Source organism: Myxine glutinosa, chromosome 6, assembly GCF_964187855.1.
Source record: "Myxine glutinosa chromosome 6, kmMyxGlut1.1, whole genome shotgun sequence".
NCBI classification, from domain to species: domain Eukaryota; kingdom Metazoa; phylum Chordata; class Myxini; order Myxiniformes; family Myxinidae; genus Myxine; species Myxine glutinosa.
The window spans coordinates 64,372,328-64,399,008 of NC_136266.1; the positions used below are offsets into that span (position 1 = coordinate 64,372,328).

At 47.7% G+C, this 26,681-nt stretch overlaps 1 protein-coding gene across 1 annotated transcript in view; it reads left to right on the plus strand.

Annotated features, from left to right (window-relative positions):
* The window catches only part of LOC137429399 (voltage-gated delayed rectifier potassium channel KCNH8-like), a 723,799-nt gene that overhangs the window by 627,697 nt on the left and 69,421 nt on the right, over positions 1 to 26,681 (plus strand). The window contains exon 9 of the mRNA XM_078781042.1: positions 22,388 to 22,587. Within this exon, the coding sequence (XP_078637168.1) occupies positions 22,388 to 22,587 (200 nt within the window). The remainder of the gene's footprint in view (positions 1 to 22,387; positions 22,588 to 26,681) is intronic.

Sequence of the window (26,681 nt, forward strand, 5' to 3'; positions counted from 1 at the left end):
GGTTATGCTGGATGGTTTGGTTATGCTGGATGGTTTGGTTATGCTGGATGGTTTGGTTATGCTGGATGGTTTGGTTATGCTGAATAGTTTAGTTATGCTGGCTGGTTTGGTTATGCTGGATGGTTTGGTTTTGCTGGTTGGTTTAGTTATGCTGGTTGGTTTAGTTATGCTGGATGGTTTGGTTATGCTGGATGGTTTGGTTATGCTGGATGGTTTGGTTGTGCTGGTTGGTTTAGTTATGCTGGATGGTTTGGTTATGCTGGCTGGTTTGGTTTTGCCTGTTGGTTTAGTTATGCTGGATGGTTTGGTTGTGCTGGCTGGTTTGGTTGTGCTGGCTGGTTTGGTTATGCTAGATGGTTTGGTTATGCTGAATAGTTTAGTTATGCTGGCTGGTTTGGTTATGCTGGATGGTTTGGTTATGCTGGTTGGTTTGGTTATGCTGGATGGTTTGGTTATGCTGGATAGTTTAGTTATGCTGGATGGTTTCGTTATGCTGGTTGGTTTGGCTTTGCTGGCTGGTTTGGTTATGCTGGTTCGTTTATTTATGCTGGTTGGTTTAGTTGTGCTGGATGGTTTGTTTTTGCTGGATGGTTTGGTTATGCTGGTTGGTTTGGTTATGCTGGATAGTTTAGTTATGCTGGATGGTTTGGTTATGCTGGATAGTTTAGTTATGCTGGATGATTTGGTTCTGCTGGATAGTTTAGTTATGCCGGATGGTTTGGTTATGCTGGATAGTTTAGTTATGCCGGATGGTTTGGTTATGCTGGATAGTTTAGTTATGCTGGATGGTTTGGTTATGCTGGATAGTTTAGTTATGCTGGATGGTTTGTTTTTGCTGGCTGGTTTGGTTATGCTGGATGGTTTGGTTATGCTGGTTGGTTTGGTTATGCTGGATAGTTTAGTTATGCTGGATGGTTTGGTTATGCTGGATAGTTTAGTTATGCTGGATGGTTTGGTTATGCTGGATAGTTTAGTTATGCCGGATGGTTTGGTTTTGCTGGCTGGTTTGGTTGTGCTGGTTGGTTTAGTTATGCTGGATGGTTTGGTTATGCTGGCTGGTTTGGTTTTGCCTGTTGGTTTAGTTATGCTGGATGGTTTGGTTGTGCTGGCTGGTTTGGTTGTGCTGGCTGGTTTGGTTATGCTGGATTGTTTGGTTATGCTGGCTGGTTTGCTGTTTCAGCAGTCAGTCAGAGCAGGAATTTGTAATTTGTCCAGAGTGTCGACTGTAACTCGCCAACTATTCACGAAACACCATATGATCTTATGATCTTCATATTCATATTCATGTTCTTCATATTCAGGGATCTTCAACATCCACCAAAGACCATGGTGCAGATGCGTCCTCCAGCTGCATGTCCATCCGATGGATGGTACGCACAATGATGCCCCATCCTGCATCTGAAACACCATGGTGGCAGTTTTTAGCTGGGTCAGAATTGGAACCCAGGCTAGACAGCTCAGAGGCAAATGCACGTAACCTCCAGGCAATCATTCGAGCTCTGCATGGGTTTACATACATTAAAAGAAACTAAAATGCTCTTGCAATCACAGCTTGTCCACACGCAATGATTTAATCCATCCTCACACTGTGTAAAAAGCAAACGGTCCATGGTATTCGACCATTTCGTTTTTATAAACCTATTTGTTGACTAAAGAACCTCGATTAGAATAATGAGAGGGTACCAACTATGAAACTTGCAATTGTCTTGAGAAAATTAAAAAACTCATCTGGGTTTTTACTCGACGTTCTCAGCAAAGAACGTCCTGTTGTGATGAGATTGGATGTAAAGATGGGAACCGTAATGGCCGAGGCAATAATCCAACGCCAGTACTTTGATGTGAAACATTACACTCGTAATTTACTTTTGATGGGCTGGAAAAAGCCTTGGAAATCCATTGCACGAAGATATGGATAATTTCCAGCGTTGTTTGACATGTTGACGAAGCAGGGCATGGAGTTATTGCAAATGGATGCTGTTCACCTGCGGACGGTTTGCCCCATGGGATCACACGTGCAGCTCGGAATGTTTTTATTTTTATCAAAGGATGATCTGGTCTTGTAACTCGCATCCCCATGGAGCGAACGGTGGATGTACGCGTGGGTGTAATGTATTGTGTTGTTCTTTTGGCTAATGGAAATGAATATATCCCGGTGAATATTGTACCATATTTCTGATAAAGTGTGGTCAGCATCCCATATGCGATACTAATGCTTGACAAAATGTTTAAAAACGAAACAAATGTGAACTGCAATACCCATCCTATGTGCGACGACCGCTCCTTTTTGCAACTTCAGACACATGGGGCTGCCGAAGTAGTTATGGTTTAAACAAATATGATATAAACATGAGTTATGGTATCAAACAAAACACTCACCCAGGGCGACAAGCAACCCCAGCACAATGGGACCAGGAATGATGCAGATGTTGCTGCTAATCATAATGGGAACACCGCTAGTCCCAAGTGAAGCCTTAGACGGACAAGGAAGTAGAGAACCCCGGGCATCACACTTAGGAAAAAGACAGAAGAGAGGGTTAGACGACCCCATGTATTTTAGTAACGGGGTGGACCCCCTAACAAAGAGTCCCAGAACATTAATTCGTATGTCGCCCTCCTCTGTGACGGTCGAAAATGGGCAGAAAGTAGAAATTCCATGCATTAGTGATACAAGCATAATGAGCGGAGGGTGGCCACTGTACTCACTACCCCCATACCCTGTCAGCCTGGTGGGATGGTCTCGGAAAACTAAGAGGGAAATGGGAAGCTGTGCTGAAGCATTTTGTCATTGACAAGGGGGGAATGTGTATATCAGTGTATCAGTATCAGTGTATCAGTGTTAATTCAACGGTATAACAGGGGCTTGAACTCAGGACCTTGCAGTCCGAAGCCAACCACCTGAACCATTAAGCCAACACCAGGCTACCTATATGCGATACTAACTATAATACTCCATCCTCGATGCAACATTTCTTAAAATTTTCGATTTTATCCAGCCTTGACCTTTGACCTTTTGATCTAAAAAAAACCAAAAACAATTGGCTCCTAGCTTTTGATTAGTGAACCAATTCAATGACCCAATATGCAAATTCTTAAAATTTCAGGTCATTCAGATGAAAATTGACGATTTTATGATGCTGACCTTTGACCTTTTGACAAAATTATTAATTGGTCTCCATATTATCATAATACAGCTTTGGTGAAAATTTGATTACAATAGCTTAAATGGTAAAAAGTTACCGCCCATACACACACACACACACACACACACACACACACACACACACACACACACACACACACACACACACACACACACACACACACAATTGCAAAACCTCATCTCCTGCTGAGATGGGTATGGGCTAAATAAATTACGGCACAGACAGACACACACACAGACAGACAGACACACAGAGGTGATTGTAAAACCCCGTCTCCGCTGCGCGAGGGACGGGCTCATAATAAATGCAATCCTTTCCTAAATCGAATATCCAATCCTAAATGCAATATTTACTGCATTATCCCATTTATATCCACCGTATTTCTAGGTCAGCTGAGTAAAAGTTTTTGGACCAGGTCATTCACGAACCAGTTGGCCAGGCTGAACATTCGACTGAAGGAGGCAGAAATGTGTTCAGGATGCGAAAGATGAGTCGCCTACTTTTGGCAAATGACACCGTGGGATCTTTAACATCCACCAACGAGTGATGCTGGCAGATGGGTTCTCCGGTTTAACATCCATCCGAGGGATGGCACATGCATTGGTGACTCGCCCTGCCTGCGAAACACCAGGATGACAGTTTATAGCTGGGTGGCTATTGAAACCCAGGCTAGACAGCTCAAAGGCGAGTTCAAAATGTAACGATAGCTGTGTACCTTTAATTCATGAAACTATACTTACAGGTACTAGTACACCTGCTTACTACGGGAGGGGCAGGGTCATTCCTCTTTGGGGTGTATAGATTACAGTCGATCTATGGTCGGGTCTCAAGAACATTGGGTGTGTGTTCATTTACCAAGTTTCTTATGGAGAGATCACCAAGTGGCTTAAGCATTCGAGCAAGCACTCCATTCAAACCCCTTAAGTAACGGCTGGCTTGGCAAGCGCTAGCTAGCTGCTTGGTAAATGAGCACAACCCAGGCTTCCTCCCTTTCAGTTTCGTGTTAAACAGCAGGAGCGAGTTTCAAAAGTTCGCTACGAAAAACGCCACGTTAGCGGCAAGAAGGGTCATGTTATAAACCCAACACTGGTGGGGTATATAGAGTACTGTGGCGGACACTATGGCTCGCTGGCGCGATAACATCATTCTGCGCACCAGGAGGGTGTCGGCCATGCCCGAGGGGTAGGCGTGGCCTCGGGAAATACACGGGGCACACAGCCCTGAGCACGGCAGTGCTATAGTGTGATCCTTAGAATAAAGACTCTTTTGATTACGTTCGTTGTTGCTTCCTTTATTGGCAAGACAAGTCGCGCGCATAGCACCGCGCTACATTGGTGACCTCGACTAGTTCCGCCGACGCTGAACTACAGAACGCGCCATGACGAGCAGCAACGTGGTCGCGGTGAAACTCCCCGAGTTTTGGGAAGCTCAGGCGGAGATATGGTTTATGCAGGCAGAAGCCCAGTTTCGGCTTCGTGGCATAACGGCGGATGAGACGCGCTATTTCCACGTCATCGCCGCCCTCGGGCCCGGCACAGCCGCCCGCGTCGTGTCCGTCCTGCGGAACCCACCGGCCGACCACAGATACGAGGCGCTCAAGCGTCGCCTCATCGCCACGTTCGGCCTCACAGAGGACGAATGGGCCGACCGTCTCCTGGACCTTCCCGACCTCGGCGACACGCTACCATCGGTCCGAATGGACCATATGCTGTCACTCCTGGGGGACAAAGCACCGGATTTTCTATTCCGGGCGCTCTTTTTACGCCAGCTACCGGCCCAGGTACACCTCGCGTTGGCCGGTTGCAAGATAAAGGAGCCCCGCGCGCTGGCCGTCGAGGCCGACAGGTTTTTCGCAGCGTGTGACATGCGGGCGAGCTTCGGTGCGGCCGTCGCGGATCACGGGGCTGATGCTGATGTTGATGCACCACACCTCGTGGATCCCGAGGCTGATGCACACCGCGTGGCCGCCGCCACGCCCCGCCCACCACCACCGCGAAAACCGTGGCCTCCGCCTTCGCCGCAAACTCAGGCTGGAGTTCCCCAAGGCAGTGTGCTGGGCCCTGTGCTTTTTCTGGTCTTTATCAATGATCTCTCCGACTCTCTGGAAAATCCTCTCTGTCTCTTTGCTGATGACTCCACTCTCTGCCGCTCCATTCCTCTTCCCTCAGATCGGCAGTCTGCAGCCTCCTCACTCTCTGAAGACCTGGACAAAATCACAGACTGGTCAAACAAGTGGAACATGTCTTTCAATCCTGACAAATCTCACACTCTTACTATGTCTCTCCGAAAAGATCGACTGGACAACCCTCCCATCTACTTTCTCAACAATCCTCTCCAAGAAGTTCTGTCGCTCAAGCTTTTGGGTCTCACTATCTGCCATGATCTTTCTTGGGAAAACCACATTTCCAAGCTGGCCTGCAAAGCCAGTCGCCGACTGGGCATCCTCCGTCGTTCGAAGTCCTTCCTAGGCACACCTGAGCTCCTCACCATATACAAGGCTTTCATCTGCAGCTCAATGGAATACTGTTCTCCCCTATGGGCTGGTGCTCCTGCCTCACACCTAGCTCGGCTTCACGCGGTTGAAACCAAAGCTTTCAGAATCATTGGAATCTCCCGCGATGAAGCTATCTCTGAGGGCCTTTCACTCACTCACCGCAGGCAGGTAGGTGGTCATTCTGTCTTCTACCGACTCCTCTCCGGCCTTGCTCCCCCAGCTCTCTCTGTGCTCTGTCCCCCAAATATTCCTACAGGTCGCACAAGATCTGCCAGCAAGCCTCTGATGGTTAAACTGCCGAAATCTCGGCTCTCTGCTCACCTTCACTCCTTCATTCCTCTTTTCTCCCGCCTCTGGAACAAACTCCCACACTCCCTTCAATCCCACTCCTCCCTCCAGGTCTTTAAAACAGCTGTTCACCACCATTTCTTATCTTCCCCCATCCAAAACCTTGATCTTTTCTACCCCCACTAATTCACCCCAGATCCACCTTGTTTGTAATTCCAACTTCTTTCCTGGTAGTCCTGGCAGTGTCCATATGTTTTATGCCTCTCCCACCCCCGTTCCCATGCCTCCCCCACAAAGCCCTCTCCCTCCCACAGATCTCTCGATGTCTCCATGTCTCTCGGTTCCTGCTCTCAAATGTTGTGTTTGTGTCCTTCCCCCTCTCTCCCCATCTTGTCTTCCGCTCCCAATGTTATTTGTTTTATGTGTCGGTCTGTCGGTTATGTGTCGGTTTGTCGGTTTGTCTTTCTGTGTGATAAATGTTCGCTCTTTCACGAGCCTCGATCTTGTATACAAAAAAACCCCAAAAAAACAACAAAAAAAAACCTGGTGCTATTTCCACGCCAGGTTTGGCCACAAGGCGAGGAATTGTCGCCCGCCGTGCTCGTTCGGCAAGTCGGGAAACTGCCAAGCCGGCGCTCGGTAGCGGCCCTGAGCGTCGGCCATTCCGGCAGCCTTCTTTTTATAAAGGACACCTTGTCCGGGCGCCGCTTCCTATGCGACATGGGTGCACAGGTGAGCGTTATCCCTGCCTCTACGTCCGACAAGCACACCGCAGGCCGGGGCCCCGCGTTGCTTGCAGCCAACGGAACACCCATACGCACGTTCGGGAAGCGCTGCCTCTCCCTGCGGTTCGGAGGGCAACGCTTCACGTGGACGTTCTTAACCACCAGCGTGCCCATGGCATTGCTCGGTGCGGACTTCCTCTGTGCAAACGGGTTGTTGGTAGATGTACAGAACAGACGCCTCGTCCAGGCTGAAACGTTCAGCTCACTTGCTTGCGCGCTGAGCAGCTTGTTGAGCAGCTCACTGAGCGGCTCACCAAGCGGCTCGCCAAGCGGCTTGCTGAGCGGTTCGGTCCCGGCGAGGTTGGTTTGTACCCTCCCGGCAGCGGATGAGATCACCCGCCTCCTCGCCAGTTACCCGGCCCTCACGCGGCCCACCTTCTCGGCGGTGGCCGTAATGCACGGTGTGGAACATCACATCCCCACCGTCGGGCCACCGGTCTACACCCGGGCCCGCCGCCTCGAACCAACGAAGCTCGCGGTGGCGAGAGCGGAGTTCGCTACGCTGGAGCAGCTAGGCATCGTGCGGCGCTCCAAGAGTGCTTGGGCGTTGCCGCTACACATCGTGCCGAAGCCTGGCGGGGGATGGCGGCCGTGCGGGGACTACCGCCGCCTCAACGATGCCACCACCCCCGACCGTTACCCAGTCCCCCACATCCAGGACTTTTCCACCTGGTTGGCGAACATGTCCTGCTTCTCCAAGGTGGACCTCATATGCGGCTACCACCAGGTCCCCGTCAGGCCGGAGGACATCCCGAAGACGGCCGTCATTATGCCATTCGGCCTCTTTGAATTCCTTTGGATGCCCTTCGGTTTGAAGAATGTGGCTCAGGCGTTCCAACGTCTGATGGACAGCGTCTTGCGCGACCTTGATTTCGTCTATGTCTACCTGGACGACATCGTCGTCGCAAGCGCGTCCCGTGAAGAGCACCTCCGCCATCTCCGCACGCTCTTTGAACGCCTGGGCCAGCATGGCCTGATCATGAACCCCGCCAAGTGCCAGTTCGGCGTCGCCGAGATCGACTTTTTGGGGCACCGCATCACCAGGCACGGGGCCATCCCCTTACCAGCAAAGGTGGAGGCGGTCAAGGGGTTTCCGTGCCCCCGCACGATCAAGGGGCTCCAGGAGTTCTTGGGCATGGTAAACTTTTACCACCGTTTCCTGCCCCGCATCGCCCAGCTCCTGCGCCCCCTGCACGAGGCCCTCCGGGGGAAGCCGGGCAAAGGTGACGTCGTTTGGACCGAGCAGATGGACGCGGCGTTCGCGGGCGCGAAGCTCGCCCTGGTTAACGCCACCATGCTCGCGCACCCGGCGCCCGATGCACCGATCGCCCTCACCACCGACGCGTCGGACTACGCGGTGGGCGCGGTGCACGAGCAATGGGTGCGTGGAGCTTGGCAACCGCTGGCGTTTTTCAGCCGGCAGCTTCGTCCGCACGAACGCCGGTACAGTACCTTCGACCGCGAGTTGCTCGGGCTTCACCTGGCGGTCAGGCACTTTCGCCATCTGCTCGAGGGCCGTTCGTTCACGGCCTTCGTCGACCACAAGCCCCTGGTCTTCGCGATGGCCAAGGTCGCCGAGCCGTGGTCGGCCCGGCAGCAGCGTCACCTCTCGGCTGTGTCCGAGTACACGACGGACATCCGGCACGTCGCGGGGAAGGACAACCCTGTGGCGGATTGCCTTTCCCGGTCCGTCGCCCACGCGGTCCACTTCGGCATCGACTATGCCCGGATGGCGGCGGACCAGACCACCGACCCCGATGTCCAGGCCTTGCGGACCGCCGTCACGGGCCTCCGCGTCACCGAGGTGCCATTCGACGGCGCGGGCACGGCCCTCCTGTGCGACGTCTCCCTCGGGCGGCCTCACCCCATCGTGCCCGCGGGCCGGGTTTTTGACGCCATCCACAGCCTGTCTCACCCGGGCACGAAGGCCTCCCAGAGGCTGGTCGCTGAAAAGTTAGTCTGGCATGGCCTCCGGAAGGTCGTCCGCGATTGGACCAGGACGTGCCTCGCGTGCCAGCGCGCGAAGGTGCACCGCCACACCCAGGCCCCGTTGGCCCCGTTTACGGTGCCCGAACGTCGGTTCGACCACGTTCACGTGGACTTGGTGGGACCTCTGCCCCCCTCGCGGGGTTTCACCCACGTCCTCACCATGGTGGACCGCACCACCCGGTGGCCGGAGTCCGTGCCTTTGGCGGCGACAACGGCGGCGGACGTCGCGCAGGCATTCATCGCCACCTGGGTTGCCCGGTCCGGCGCCCCTCGGACATCTCGTCCGACCGCGGCCCCCAGTTCACCTCAGAGCTCTGGGGGGCAGTCGCGCGGGGGCTCGGTGTCCAGCTGCACCGTACCACGGCCTATCATCCCCAGGCCAACGGCCTGTGCGAGCGTTTCCACCGCTCCTTAAAGGCCGCGCTCCGGGCCACCCTCCGCGACGGTGGCTGGGTCGACAGGCTCCCCTGGATCCTGTTGGGCCTCCGGACGGTGCCCAAGGACGACCTGCGCGCATCCGCGGCGGAGTTGGTCTTCGGACAACCGCTGCGGGTGCCGGGCGAGTTCCTCCCCGACTCCACGGCACCATGGTCCGCGGCGCAGTAGCGCTCCGCGCTGCAGGAGACCGCCCAGAGGTTCGCCCCGGTGCCGACGGCGCACCACCGGCGCCCGCCAACGCACGTCGCACCGGAGCTTCGCACGGCGGAGTACGTGTTCGTCCGACACGACGCCCACCGGACACCGCTGCAGCCCCCGTACGACGGGCCCTTCCGCATGCTGGAGACCGGTGCAAAGCACTTCACTCTGGACATCGGCGGTACCCCTGACCGCGTGTCCGTGGACCGCCTCAAACCGGCCCACCTCGACGTGGACCACCCCCCGCCAGTGGCTCATCCCCCGCGTTGGGCTGACCCCCGGCGGGCGGACCCCCGGCACCGCCCAACCCCGCCGGCACGCCGCCCCCCGGTCCTGCACCCATCCCAGGGGCAGCCGGTGGCATCCCGGCATCCCAGACGCCGCCAGCCGCCAGAGGGCGCTTCGGCCGGGTCATCCGTTTGCCCCGCAAACTGACCCTTCAGGTGCACGGGAATTCTGGGGGGGGGCGCGTGTGGCTGACACGATGGCTCGCTGGCGCGATGACATAATTCCGCGCACCAGGAGGGTGTCGGCCACGCCCGAGGGGTAGGCGTGGCCTCGGGATATACACGGGGCACAGCCCCGAGCACGGCAGTGCTATAGTGTGATCCTTAGAATAAAGCCTCTTTTGATTACGTTCGTTGTTGCTTCCTTTATTGGCAAGACAAGTCGCGCGCATAGCACCGCGCTACAGTACAGTAGATCTTGGCTCAGCTCTGTAAGTAAAACTTACCTCACGGATGTCGGGATTCCTCCAAATTTCTTTATTTGGTGTTATAAACAGCATTAGCGACTGTTTAAAATGCTAATCGTGCCTGTTTGTGGTTTATCATATTTTTACTTATGGTAGAGGCCGTTGCTCCCACGAAAGCGCCATGATAGCCGGCGAAGCCGGTGTTGTCAATGAACGCGTACATATTATGTTGAAAAGCCAGATTTTTCTGGATCCCTTGGCTTGAGAATTTCGAAGCTTTGACGCACCAAATCGCTCAATGGAGGCCGCCATCTTGCGGATGCGGAAGTATGCATAACAAATTGAAAAAAGTTCAATAGGAGTTTGTTTCACCCGTCTTTGTTTGATTCACAATCTTATGCACCTCTAATTTGTAATTAAAATACTTTAAGACCAACCTCGGCCCGCACGGGCCTGGTTATCTTCAACGAAAATCGTCACCAAACACCGGAACCAATGAGATTCGAGCATTTGAAAAAATATTTCAAAAACCAAATCACTCAAAGGAGGCTGCCATCTTCCGGATGCGGAAGTATGCATAAAAAATTGCGAAAAAGTTCAATAGGAGTTTGTTTCACCCGTCTTTGTTTGATTCACAATCTATGCACCTCTAATTTGTAATTAAAATATTTTAAGACGAACCTCGGTTATCTTCAACGAAAATCGTCACCAAACACTGGAACCAATGAGATTCGAGCATTTGAAAAAATATTTCAAAAAAGCTTATTACGCGTTTCGGAGGGTGAAAACGGCGTCAAATATTCTAAAATTGACGAAGAATTATTTTTTAGAAATCTCGCGGCCGTAGGGGATAGTTTTTCACGGCCGGAAATATCCGAAGTTGAGACGGAATTCACCGAATTAATCAAGAAGTAGATTTTATCAATTTTAATCTCATCCAGAATGCAAATGGTGTCATTTTAGGTCTGAATTTGCGAAATTTTGTGAGCTGACCAATCAGCGATCAGCCTAGGTCAGCCAATCAGCACCATCGACACGGTTTGATTAACGACAGTCACACATTGATTGCCGTTGAAACGGCGCTATCGTCTGATCTGTCGGCACTGATCTTACTGCAAGCTAACTTCTTCTGGTGGAGGAAGCCACAGTGCCCGGAGAGAACCAGTCCTGACAGCGACTGAAGTTAGAAGACTACACACATACTGTGAAAACGTATATTAATTAAGCCCAGTTAAAATTTCTTAAAATAGGCCCTAAGCTAGCACATCGTATAGTTACTTCCTTAAGCTTCCTGTGACATTTATTGTATGTAGGTATTGGGGAGGACTGTCTGCTCTTCTCTTTTACCAAGTCTTACCAGGTACGGTGCCTACTACACCTACCTACTACCAACTACCGAACCTACTGATGCCATAGTGATGGGTAAAATAGTGGCAAGAGGCTTTGGCTTCGCCGGCTCATTGCGGCTTTGCAGTCGGGTACTAGTGAGCTATTTATAAACGTTGACGACATTTGTTCAAGGAGGAAAAACCCCTTGGGGAGGTGGGACATTATGAGTATTAATATTGTTTTGTAATAACATCAATATTAAGCTATTATCATTCGTTTTGTTATTCTAAGCGGCCTCATGGCAAAACGCCATGATAAAGTTAACTTGACATGAATATACACCTCAACATGCAACCCCATTGACGGCAATAGCAGGGAAAACTCCCTTGAGGAGGGGCGCAAATGAATGCGCTACAACCTTGATTGTGTAACCCTTAGTCATCCTGTCAAGTTTGAAATAGAAAGCATCCTGTCAAAACCAAATTTGGTAGCATTCTGACTGAAATAGATTTGTCGGTCATTTTGATAGACTTATGGTCACGTGATCGGCATGACCGACGCAATTTAACACCCCTTCCCTGGCCTAATGTAACCCATATGTGGCCGGTGGGTCTATAGAAAATAATTTTTGAAGGAATTTATTAAGTCTGCCATGTTGACACACTTCCGGTCGCGTGACCGAAACGAGCATTGCAATCCCCATTTAGGCTATCAGCTAGGGGGGTCAACCGGTACCAAATTGAGGGAGTAAGGCTAATAATGATTTTTGACAAGGTTTTTACCTCTAGAATAAGAAAATATGTGATAGCAAATTCAACGATGTAGCTAAATGTGTGTTATCACCCATTTTCAAAATGGCCGCCACTTTACATACAAAATTTAACGTTGTTGTTTTGTTTGCTTTTTTTTCTGTAGGAACGGTGGTCGGAGCAACGAGCAATGGAGTAGATATATATAGTAGATGCTATACGATTAGAATAGAAATAATAGTACACACAAGTGATGAGGTCTACTAATTTTCCAAAATGAACAGCGCCACAGAAAGCAAAGAATGCGTTATACACATGACAAGATCGGATGACGATGATCATCTGGTGAGCCCACAAAACTACACATCTTGGTTGACATTACTGGAAGCGGCTAAGGTTAGGAACCATGAACATATCATCAATATTGCCGAGGGGCTTGAGGGCAATGAAGTGCCAGAAATATTCTACCACCGAAAATGTAGGAGCCTGTTCACCATGAAACGAGATTTAAACATGCTAAAGAGGAAAGCCAATGAAGACACTGAATCTGAAGCAGGAGATAGCAGCGCTCCCAAAAGGCCATGTAGGAGATCATCAGTAGACAAAAGAGTGTATGATACGGAGTGCATCTTCTGTCGCAGAGACAAGTATGTGAAGGGGTCTCATACACGTGAAAAACTTTCACAAGTTGTTCAACTCAGAGCAGATGAAAGATTGAGAGAATGTGCAATAAAGAAAAATGACAAGGATATGATAGCGCTTACCAGTAGAGATATTGTGGCAGCAGAAGCGTGTTACCATTTCTCATGCTACAGGAATTACAACAGAGAATGTATACAGCCTGAGGTTGAAGGTGCAGATGGACCCGATGACACAGATGATTTTGCACAGTATCAGAGGATCGAGAAAGAAGCATATGCAAAACTTCTCACCTATATCAGAACAGACGTAATCCCAAACAAGACCATCATACCAGTCATGTCACTCACTGATAAATTAGAAGAATACATGCTGTCTGATGGGATTGATTGTCTAACGCAGTCCACAAAGAAACATGTTCATAGAACGCTTGAATATGAGCTGGGGAGTTCGGTGAAGATATTTCCAGATGACAAGGGAAAGTTGGTGATGGTACCAGACAATGTATCATTGGAAGATGCTGTCTTGCAAAATCAATGTCTGCAAAGGGAACTCAAAATATGGAAAAACAAAGTGAAAGACTCCAACAAGATCATCGATCAAACATCAGCGACAATTCGTACAAAAATCAAAGACGACATGAAACCCACACCCTGGCCCTACCATCCATCAGATGCTGAGGATGTAACACCTATTCCATATGAGCTGGAGCGGTTTCTCATTGGGCTGCTAACTGGAGACCCGACAAGTAAGGTTCAATCATCTAGGATAACCACCCTGGTCCAGTCATTTAGTCAGGACATGATATATGCTGTGACACGTGGAAAGCACCAACCACCAAAACATATGATGCTTTCGTACGCAGTTAAAACTCTCACTGGCAACATCGAGATCATACGCACACTGAACAAGTTCGGACATGGAGTGTCTTATGACCAGCTAGAAGAGAATGACACAGCCCTGTGTGTTGAAAAGTTAGCAACAGAACTCAACCAGCAAGTTGCTCTTCCAACATCCATCAAACCTCATATCCATACGCAGTTGGCGTGGGATAACATAGACAGACTTGAAGAAACACTAACAGACAAGGGAACATCACATCGCGTGAATGGAATAGCAGTGCAATCCAAGATCTATGGACCGCTTCCTCCTCCCAAACTAAACCAAACCATATTGGATTCTATCTTCTTGGATTAAAGTTCAGATGATGTATTTCGTACTTTAAGAGAGTTGTAAAGTCTTAAACATCTCAAAACGCAATGCTATCTATCTATAATTCCAGTAATCTCTGTCTGTACGTTTGTACGTTTGTACGTCTGTACGTCTGTACGTCTGTTTGTCTGTGACCGCTGTTTCTCGACAACCACGGGTCCGATATACTTTTAACTTGCCAGGTATATTGCTGGGGACCCGAGGATGTGCCTTTTCAAGGTTTCATATTAATCGGACAATTACTTACCGAGCTATGTCCAAAAAACGATTCAACCAATCAGAGAGCAGCGAACGATCGCGTGTGCCGAACGTGGAGGACACACTCTGCCTCGGATGGCACATTTGAGAGCGTATTCATTTATTTCACGTTTGCAAACTATGTTGGCGTTAAACTATGTTTTAAAACGAATAAAACCGAATTTGCGATTCATTCGCTTTCCTGCGCGTTTGTGCACGCGATGGCGATTTCTTTACCAAACTCCGGAAGCCGTTCGCTTTGGACCAAACCATTGCATGTAAATAGAGGGGGGGGATTGTCACCGTACTCGCAAGCCGTTCGCTTTGGACCAAACCATTTCATGTAAATAGAGGGGGGGGGATATAATTTTAGATATAGATATAGTACGGGCAATGCCCTAGTCTATCTATAATTCCAGTAATCTCTGTTTGTACGTCTGTACGTTTGTACGTCTGTTTGTCTGTGACCGCTGTTTCTCGACAACCACGGGTCCGATATACTTTTAACTTGCCAGGTATATTGCTGGGGACCCGAGGATGTGCCTTTTCAAGGTTTCATATTAATCGGACAATTACTTACCGAGCTATGTCCAAAAAACGATTCAACCAATCAGAGAGCAGCGAACGATCGCGTGTGCCGAACGTGGAGGACACACTCTGCCTCGGATGGCACATTTGAGAGCGTATTCATTTATTTCACGTTTGCAAACTATGTTGGCGTTAAACTATGTTTTAAAACTAATAAAACCGAATTTGCGATTCATTCGCTTTCCTGCGCGTTTGTGCACGCGATGGCGATTTCTTTACCAAACTCCGGAAGCCGTTCGCTTTGGACCAAACCATTGCATGTAAATAGAGGGGGGGGATTGTCACCGTCCTCGCAAGCCGTTCGCTTTGGACCAAACCATTTCATGTAAATAGAGGGGGGGGATATAATTTTAGATATAGATATAGTACGGGCAATGCCCTAGTTTGTTACAAATTCCTACAAGAATATGAAACATGGTGTTTTTAATAGAAAAACATGCATTTTGGCGGCCATTTTGAAAATGAGGTGATAACACCCATTTAGCTACATGGTTGAATTTGCTATCACATATTTTCATATTCTAGGGGTAAAGACCTATCCAAAAATCAATATTAGGCTTACTCCATTTTGGTACCAATGGACCCTATTTTGGGGGTCTGGCTGATGGCCTAATTACCAGTCAGGAGCAGAACCTTGCTGACAAATTTCAGCCGGATCGACCCAGTGGTTTGGCCAGAAAACTTGAAACAGGCAACGGATGGACAGACGGCGACGGTGGCAATTCCATAGAATTGAAATTCCAGATAGTCTATAAAAAATTTTTAACAATCATGATTTTTATTCTTCATTCTTCTGTGCAAGAGGCAGCAGAAAGAATGTTCATCTGCATAATTGTCTCATCACTGATTTTAAGGTTAGAAGGGTATCCTCTATTGAATTCCAGTGACTTTGAAAGACATGCTGAGTTTTGCAGGAATGTCAATTAATCAAGTGTCCATGTGCAAATGAACCCCCTGAGGGAACATCAGAGCCGGAATCCCGATGTGCTGCTTTCATTAGGATGGCTAAAATGTTCCTCTGAGGAAATCGATTCTGTCCGATTGGATTTGTATCCAGGATTCCAAGTCGTCAAATATTGTGGCCTTTTCCACGAGTGATATCGCAGTGAGTTCTGTTTGGCAGAGTCCGCATCGCAACCAAGCGTTCTAATGTTGCTCTTTGGGTGTTTAACTGTGATGCTGTAAGTGATGCTTATTACCTCCGCTACCAAAGGTGGATGGAGGTTATGTTTTCACCCCTGTCTGTCTGTCTGCCTGTCTATTTGTTTGTGAACAAGATATGTCAAAAAGTTGTGGACGGATTTGAACGATACTTGGTGGACCGGTTGTGCGTGTGAGAAGGACAAAATGATTACATTTTGGTGAAGATCCGGATTCTGATCCGGCTAGTGGAATTTTTATGTGATTCTTCACCATTGGGAGATCGGGCCAAAAACGATACATAGCAGGACATCTGAAAAAGTTATGGATGGATTTGGACGAAACTTTGTGGAGAGGTTGGGTGTGTAACAAGAACGATTTAATTCGATTGTGGTGAAGATCTGAATATGGATTCGGATATGAGAGTTATTTAATTTTTTTAAAGTGATTCTTCACCATTGAGTGATCGGGCTAAAACCAGCATTTATCAGGATATCTCAAAATGTTATGGACGGATTTGGACGAATCTTGATGGACAGGTTGTGTGTGTGTGATGAGGAAGAATCTATTCAATTTTGGTGAATATCCGGATCCAGATCCAGCTTGTGGAATTGTTTAAGTGATTCTTCTAGAAGACTCTTTTTCTTCATGCAATAACAACTTCTAGCTTCCAGACGGTACATCCAATCATCTTGAAATTTTGCACACATGTTACACTTCATTACCTCTACTATAATATATAATGTTTCACGTCGATGAATGTAGCGGTTCAAAAGTTATAATTTAAAAAAAATATTTTGGTTTAATTATTTACATCTGCCAAACCACGTGACCTATCGCAAATTCCAAAAGGTCATTTTAGTAGACTGATATGCTGAACACATCTGTGAAGTTTCCCCTCAATAGCATCAAAAATGAGGGAGGAGCTTGGTTTTAAAAGTTTATGCTTAAAAACGTCATAGCACAAACCGTGTGATGCATGACGTCATGCTTGCTGACTTTTTTGTTCATCATGGGTATGCAATTCTGCCTGCAACGTTTGGCCTCGATCTGTTCAGTCGTTTAGGAGAAAATTGGATTTTAGTGGTTTTTCAGGCTTTTCACTCAAAACAATATGGCGTCCGAACCACGTGACCCACGACGTCATTATAATTTTATTTCTGCATCAATTTATACCGAGAAGATGCTCAAGAAATTTCATCCTGATCGGATAAAGTTTTTTACTTGTCGAATTATGACGTCATAACGGCAGAACCTATGACGTCATCATTCACACAGTATATTCCGCATGGAGATTTCTTTGCAATGAGACCTGTCTCAATTATTTCTTTGCAGCGGTTTTTGAGATATATTGGCGCAAAGTTTTTTTTTTCAAGATGGCGCCCATACCACGTGACCTGTAACGTCATTATATTCACTAAAATATTATACAGGAGGAGGCCCTCCTATGGTAAAAATTTCATGTCAATCGGACCAACGGTTTCCGAGAAAATGAATTTTTAAAATGCAGACATGCACGTACGTACGCACGAATTATATAAGATTTGTGTGTCATTGGTTATTATCTCCATATGCGGGATTTAAAAGGTGCAACAGAGTCCTCTCAGGTCTCGAAGTATCCACCTCCGTTTAGGTAAGGGATCATGATTCATGGACTAAGTTGTGAAGATTTCTTGTTCTCAGAGTTTTGTTCCGAGGGCTCTTTTCAGGATCGTCAATGAGCCCCAGAGAGCTTCCAACTGTAGTTTGTTTGTGTTAATGTTCCCAGGAATGGTTTGTAGGGTATTTGTAAGGTTCTTCTTTATCATTCACATCGCTCCAATTATCACTGGTACAATTTTTGCGCTCTTCAGCTTCCAGGATCTTTTCACTTCATTCTTCAGGTTTTGATATTCGGCCATTTTCTTGATTTCTGCATTATTTAGATCAAAATCACTGGGTATTGAAACGTCAATTACCAATGCCTTATTTTCCTTGTTGTATCTGAGTAATATGTCTGGTCGCAGTGCTTTGATTTCTATGTTCATGCTGGATGGGATGAATAGGTTGTACACGATGTCCTTGTTTTCCTTTATGAGCATTATGTCCTTGTTTTCAAAGATTGCTTTTGTTGTGAATTTTGTGTGTGAATTTTGTTGCTTTTTTGTGATTGTTTCATGTTTCCATGAGTTTTGTAGAACTGGGAGGTTGAAATTTCTGTCAATTTGCCAGTTGATTACTCCACATACCTTGTTGTGCCATTGGACATACCGCTGTTCTGACATGAGTTTTTTTTACATCCCGATAGGAGACGACTCGTGATTTCTTTTTCTATCTTGCAGAATGTACACATGGCAGATTGGCTCAGTCCTGCCATCTTTAGCCATTGGTGTAGTGTCCTTGGTTTTGGGCATTAATAAATGATTCGTTCTCCGTTCCAGTTTAGCTGTCCGCTTCTTAGCCATTCCAGTGATCCTTCTTTGTCTATCCCCAATCTGTCCAACTATTTTTAAAATATATATTCCCTGCTCTTTTGTCTTTTTCCCAGTTGTCACTATATCAATGTTTCATCTTGGATTTTTATTTTATCTTTTTTTTGCAATCACTGGGGCTGTATTTGTTGCTCTTTCGGTTTGGTGTGTGACATCTTTTATTCACATCTGTTTTTGAAGTTTATTGCAAGGTGAGTGAGGGATACCTTTTCTGGTTTTGTTGTGTTCATGCATGTATATAAATTGTATTCGCTAGTCTATTGAGCTTTTCACGTACTCTGCTAATCCTACAGTTGTTGCTCTGTGCACTTGATTGAGTTCCATCAGGCCGCCACCTCCTTCTTTCCGAGGTAGGTACATTCTTGGGATGCACTATTTGTAGAACATTTTGTGGATCGTGAAGTTTCCTTGTTTTGCTATGTAGTTTTTTGATACCCACTTGTGGCCAGTGTGTGTGTGTGTGTGTGTATGTGTGTGTGTCTGTCGGTTGTTATCTCCAAATCAGGTTTCAGAAGGTGGGTCCTCCCAGCTCTCGATGTAAACAACTTTCGTGTGTGTGTGTGTGTGTGTGTGTGTATATATATGTTTTTGTGTGCATGTGTGTATAAAATGTGTAATATATCATGCACAATATGTGTGTACATAATCTACTATTGTACAACATGTCACACATAATATGTGTGTATATGTGTATAATATTGTTACGGATCGCGGATTAGATGTTATTTACCGAGCGGTGGTATTGCCGCGACCTAACAATTCCCCCGATTCTTCCCCAACTCACCCGATTCCACCCGACGTTGACCAAGTCGCGCTATGCTAAATCAATGATTTGGAAAGGACACAACGACTGGGATAAATGAAACGACACAAGGGGTACAGTTCTCAAGACCTCCGGAGGAGGATATAATTGGTGGTGGAGAAAAGGGGGTAGATTACAAGGTAATGAGGTAAAGCACAGAAGAGATAGGCACTTAAACACAATCTTATCTATCCCAGACAGACCACAGACAAACGGAACAAGACTGACTTACACAGGGATTGATGGCAGGGAAGGACAGGCAGTCGATAGCACAAGGTGCACCTTGGCTCAGGGGCAGAATCAAACACGGTCCGGTCCAGAGATGCGGGGAGGTATTGCAGCGCTCGGAGGTGGCGTCCTTCTCTCTCCAAGCTGAGGGCGCATCTGACGTCACCTCCCTCTTCCTGCGCATGCTCAGCGGGGAGTGACACGCCCTCGGCTCGTTGGCTCCGCCCCAGATGGGATCGGTCCGCCGCTTCTATTGGGTGCGGGGGGTTACCGGGCTCCGCCCTTGACGAGGAGCTGACAGCGAGCCCCTACTTGGTAACCCCGTCGAGCACATGCTCGATGGCGGCTCGTTGGAAAGGCATGGTGCCCTCCCAACATCCCCCACCAACCAAGCCGGAGTGAGGGCGCACACTCCCCGCGCCGCCGCCGCTGTTGTTGTTGTTGCTGTTGCTGTTGTTGTTGCTGAACCGTGAGGAAGAGCTGCGGGGAGGTATTGGGAGGTCCTAAACTTCCTAACGGTGCCATACAATCATATTCTGGTGCAACGAAGAGTCACAATTAATGGAAACGAGTCCTTAACTGACATAGACTAAGAATAACTAGCAAGATGTCCTATAGTTGTCTACGTGAGATGCGGTGGACCTGGATGCGACATTTAATGGGGGAAATAGGGGGAGGTCGGGTCTACAGAGTGTTGTTTACAGAAAATGGGACTAGGGAATGGGGGATTGGGGATAGTTGGGAAGTATGGAGGAAATAGGGGAATATTTACAAGCGGATATGGATGGATGCCAATCTCATATCCGCAACAATATGTATGCGTGTATATAACGCATTTAATAATAATGTGTGCATACAATACACAGCATATGACGTCATGCAAAACATGTGTATAAACCATAATTGTGTGTGTGTGTGTGTGTACGGGCAAATCACAACCCATGTACCTGTGTGCGCGTGTGCATGCGTCACCGCCACTGGTCCTCAACTCCACCTGCAAGTCCCCAAGACCAAACGGAGCTGTCCCTGGTCCTGAAGCATTCCGAAACTAGGCGTCCCGTCTGCTAGCATTAGTTGGACGTTAAAAATTCCATGATGTCCTTCACGAAGAGTCGGCAGGTTATCGCCAGCACCCTGAAGAAATTATGAATTCCTGCCTGGACTGTGCATATAAAGTTTTCTGATCTTCTTAGGGGTTCTTTAACACCAGCGTACACTGCTATGTTAGAGTGTGGTTCTTGTCTTATCAACAATCCCTACACTATAAACAAATTGACCTGTTAATGGTTTGATATTCATGTTAGCGGCATTCTTTGGATATGAAGGGCAACATGTTCTGCATATGTCATAAATATTTTATTCTACATGAATATGTCTGTCGGCTAATAAGCCACTCTAAGAATAGAGCATTGATGCTGCTGATGCAGTCTCATAGCAAGGATTATACTAGAACTAGGTGGTTTGCCATTGCATTCACAGCTCTCACCAGAGCAATTAGTAATTTGTTCAGGGTGCTGGCAATAACTCACCTGTTCTTCGCAAATATACTGTGGCATTTTTAATACATATCCACCACCTAATAATGCCACCTAAACCAACAGTTTTCCATCCGAATGTGGCATTTTCTGAAAATTAATTAAATAATCAATTAATCGATAAATTAAAAAAAACGATTAATTGATTAATCAATAAATAATCGATTAATTAATCAATAAATCAAAAATACCCTTTACAGCCAAAGCACGTGCCCACTATTGTGCCAAAATTTCAGCTTCCTAGCTCAAAGGGTGGCTGAGATATCGACAGGACAAACAAGCGAACAAGAAAGAAAACAAACGGGGTGAAAACTGAGTCGGTGCCCGGCGATGACGACATGCAGCGCCTGGAGATGTAATAGGAAAGGAGAGGTGTACAATACCTCTGTACCCACCTGGTAGCCCACAACGATAATATGTAGGGGTATAAAGATGTATTTATATTGGTTGGCCTTCCTCTTTTTATCTCTTTCACCCAAGGTGGATGGAGGTTATGTTTTCACCCCTGTCTGTTTGCCCATTTGTCCGTTTGTTTGTGAACAAAATATATCAAAACGTTGTGGACGGACTTGGACAAAACTTGGTGGACCGATTGGGTATCTGACAAGGCCGATTCGATTCGATTTTGGTGAAGATCTGAATAAGGATTCGGATATGAGGACTATTTAATTTTTAACTGATTCTTCACCATTGGGAGATATGGCAAAAACGATACATAGCGGGATATCTCAAAAAGTTATGGATGGATTTGGACAAAACTTGGTGGACCGGTTGGGTGTCTGACAAGGACGATTCGATTCGATTTTGGTGAAGATCTGAATATGGATTCGGATATGAGGACTATTTAATTTTTTCACTGATTCTTCACCATTGGGAGATACGGCCCAAAACGATACATAGCAGGATATCTCAAAAAGTATAGGATGGATTTGGAAGAAACTTGTTGGACAGATTGTGTGTGTGACAAGGAAGAATCGATTTAAATTTGGTGAAGATCTGGATCCGGATCCGGCTAGTAGAATTTTTAAAGTGATTCTTCACCATTGAGTGATATGGCCAAGCAGGTGGAGGTATGTTCTCTACTGAGTGCCGTTTTAGTTCCTTGTGCTTTAATTCTCCACTGTCTGATTTTCCGAATTCTCCTCTCTTTTCTTGAAAAAGTAATTTTGCCTCTTTATTTATTTTCCAATAAAGTATGTGTGTGATTTCCACTCTTTGACATTTGTGGTGTCCTGCACCTCAGACTTAGAAATGAGGTTTAAGAATATGTTATGGTCTTTATTTAAAACTTAACCTGCAAATATTGCTCTTTTGTCCTCTAAGTGTTTTACATGTTGATTGTGTGCAAATGACGCAAACTTATGAGACACACTCTACCCCGTTATCCCCCATTCCCGTGAAAATGTGCAGCTCTCATGCATGCCGTGGTGTTTGGGAACGTGACCGCGATCATTCAACGTATGTATTCCCGCCGCTCACTCTACCTCACTCGCACCAAGGACCTGAAGGAGTTCATCCGCATCCACGGGCTGCCCCAACATCTGAAGCAGCGCATGCTTGAGTACTTCCAGACCACATGGGCCGTCAACAATGGCATGAATCCAAACGAGGTATGCGCACACTTCTTGAGGTCTACCTACGAGTCCTCAGCCACCTGCACATTTGGACATGCAGAAATTGCCACACCTTCTCGCATAGAGCATATATTGCTCCTCTGGAAGCCATTTGTCAAAGCCAAGTTTGATGAAAATGCTTCCTTTTCGTAATGGAGTCCCAGTGTTATCGATGTAATTTTCAAAATCCATTTGTGGAGACACTCAGGTCTCAGTTTAGCAGGTAAACATTGAAGCTTAATGTGTTCCATAACAAATGCTCTTGGAAAAACATGTCATGTCCCTCAAAAGGGTAAAACGTCGATAAAGAAACCACTAAAATTGAATGCACTGATGAGTGGGGTTGAGGCCGAAGCCAATTTTTATGGCCGGCAATGTGTATGACATGTATTATTTATTACTAGCCGAAACCCGTGGAACATCCACGGAAGGGAGGATATGGTGTATGGATAGAGTGTACCATTATGGATGGCATAGGGGAGCGCTCATGGGATCTTCTTCTTCCGTTAAGCTCCAATTTTTTCTCTTTAAGTTAAGTCCAATCAGTCCTCTCTGCTCGAAGTGCTCAGGCCATGCCTTCCCGCTCTCATACTTTTATTTCCGTTCGGTGTAGAAAGAGATTGACATATCGTTTGTCTGTTTTCAGCTCGTTATCTTTAAGCTTCCTTACGTCTCGCCACCTGCTACACCTCTCTGAGTTACGAGGATTTATGCAACGCACCCCGAGTATCGCAACGTCACTCCATTTAACTTTATTAAAATGACGATGAAGACGTTTCCTTATATATCCTAATTTAAAATGTTCAAGGGAGTAAAAAGACCATTTGGTTCACACCACCCATGTTCACACCACTCGACTGTCCAATCAGCGGACGGCTCGCTTCGCCTTCGCCCAGCAGACGCCAATACGATGGCGTCGTAAGATGGCGTCGTATCGGCAGTTAATCGGATGCTTTTGGGCCCCAACGTCGGCTAATTCATATTTTTCGAGTACGGCTGTACGTGATAAACAAAGAGCGCGGTTCGTAGATCGTAAATCCATTAGTGCCGTGGGCATCGGGTCACTGGGTGCGGCGTAAAAGGGATAACAAAGTCGAGTCCTTACGCCATTATTATATAGATTACCAAAGATGGAACCAAGATTGTTCATGTTGAGGCACAAGTTCCCATTCTTCTACAGCACAGTCATTCTCAACCTGTGGTCTACGAGGTTCTAGGGGTCTGAGAGACCATCGTGGGCGTTTGCTGGGGGAGAAAAATAAAAAATATTAGCATCTCCACTCTCCAACATTAGCATCTCCACTCCCCAACATTAGCATCTGCACTCCCCAACATTAGCATCTCCACTCCCCAACATTAGCATCTCCACTCCCCAACATTAGCATCTCCACTCCCCAACATTGGCATCTCCACTCCCCATCATTAGCATCTCCACTCCCCAACATTGGCATCTCCACTCCCCAACATCCCCAACACTCCCCAACACTCCCCAACATTAGCATCTCCACTCTCCAACATTAGCATCTCCACTCTCCAACATTAGCATCTCCACTCCCCAACATTAGCATCTCCACTCCACATCATGAGCATCTCCACTCCCCAACATTGGCATCTCCACTCCCCAACATTAGCATCTCCACTCCCCAACATTGGCATCTCCACTCCCCATCATTAGCATCTCCACTCCCCAACATTGGCATCTCCACTCCCCAACATTAGCATCTCCACTCTCCAACATTAGCATCTCCACTCCCCAACATTAGCATCTCCACTCCCCAACATTAGCATCTCCACTCTCCAACATTGGCATCTCCACTCTCCAACATTGGCATCTACACTCTCCAACATTGTCATCTCCACTCTCCAACATTGGCATCTCCACTCTCCAACATTGGCATCTACACTCTCCAACATTGGCATCTCCACTCTCCAACATTGGCATCTCCACTCACAAACATTGGCATTTACACTCTCCAACATTAGCATCTCCACTCTCCAACATTGGCATCTCCACTCTCCAACATTGGCATCTACACTCTCCAACATTGGCATCTCCACTCCCCAACATTGGCATCTACACTCTCCAACATTAGCATCTCCACTCTCCAACATTGGCATCTCCACTCTCCAACATTGGCATCTCCACTCTCCAACATTGGCATCTACACTCTCCAACATTGGCCTCTCCACTCTCCAACATTGGCATCTACACTCTCCAACATTAGCATCTCCACTCTCCAACATTGGCATCTCCACTCTCCAACATTGGCATCTCCACTCTCCAACATTGGCATCTCCATTCTCCAACATTGGCATCTCCACTCTCCAACATTGGCATCTCCACTCTCCAACATTGGCATCTCTACTCTCCAACATTGGCATCTGCACTCTCCAACATTGGCATCTCCACTCACCAACATTGGTATCTCCACTCTCCAACATTGGCATCTCCACTCCCCAACATTGGCATCTCCACTCTCCAACATTAGCATCTCCACTCTCCAACATTAGCATCTCCACTCTCCAACATTAGCATATCCACTCTCCAACATTAGCATCTCCACTCCCCAACATTGGCATCTCCACTCTCCAACATTGGCATCTCCACTCCCCAACATTAGCATCTCCACTCCCCAACATTAGCATCAACCCTGCCACATAATAAGCATCTCCACTCTCCAACATTAGCATCTCCACTCCCCAACATTAGCATCTCCACTCCCCAACATTGGCATCTCCACTCTCCAACATTGGCATCTACACTCTCCAACATTGGCATCTCCACTCTCCAACATTGGCATCTCCACTCTCCAACATTGGCATCTCCACTCCCCAACATTAGCATTTCCACTCCCCAACATTAGCATCTCCACTCTCCAACATTGGCATCTCCACTCCCCAACATTAGCATTGAGATGCTAATGTTGGAGAGTGGAGATGCTAATGTTGGCGAGTGGAGATGCTAATGTTGGGGAGTGGAGATGCTAATGTTGGGGAGTGGAGATGCTAATGTTGGGCAGTGGAGTTGCTAATGTTGGGGAGTGGAGATGCCAATGTTGGAGAGTGGAGATGCCAATGTTGGGGAGTGGACATGCTAATGTTGGGGAGTGGAGATGCCAATGTTGGAGAGTGTAGATGCCAATGTTGGAGAGTGGAGATGCTAATGTTGGGGAGTAGAGATGCTAATGTTGGGGAGTGGAGATGCTAATGTTGGGGAGTGGACATGCTAATGTTGGAGAGTGGAGATGCTAATGTTGGGCAGTGCACTCCCCAACATTATCCTCCCCACTCCACATCAATAGCATCTCCACCCCCTAACATTAGCCTCCCCCTCCTCAACATCACTCTCCCCACTCCCTAGCATTGGCATCTCCACTTCCCAACATTACCCTCCCCACTCTCAAGAATTAACCTCCCCACTCCTCAATATTAGCTTTCCCATTCCCCAACATTAGCCTCTCCCTCCTCAACATTAACCTCCCCAACCCCCAAATATTAGCCTTCCCACCCCCCAACACTAGCCACCTTACTCCCCAACTTTAGCCTCCCCACTCCCCAACATCACCCTCTGCACCCCCCAACATTAGCTTTCCCTCTCTTCAACACTATCCTCCTTACTCCCCAACATAACCCTCCCCACTCCCCATCACTACCCTCTCCACCCCCCAACATTAGCCTCCCAACTCCCCAACACTACCCTCTTCGCCCCCCAACATTAGCCTCCCAACTCCCCAACACTACCCTCTCCGCCCCCCAACATTAGCCTCCCCACTCTCCACCATTAGCACCTCCACTCCCCAAACATTAGCCTCCCCACTCCCCCAACATTAGCCACCCAACTCCCCAACACTACCCTCTCCACCCCCCAACATTAGCCTCCCCACTCCCCAACACTAGCCTCCTCACTCCCCAACATTACCCTCTCCACCCCCAACATTACCCTCTCCATGCCAAACATTAGCCTCCCCACTCCCCAACATTACCCTCTCCACCCCAAATATTAGCCTCTCCACCCCCAACATTACCCTCTCCACCCCTAACATTACCCTCTCCGCCCCCAACATTACCCTCTCCACCCCAAACATTATCCC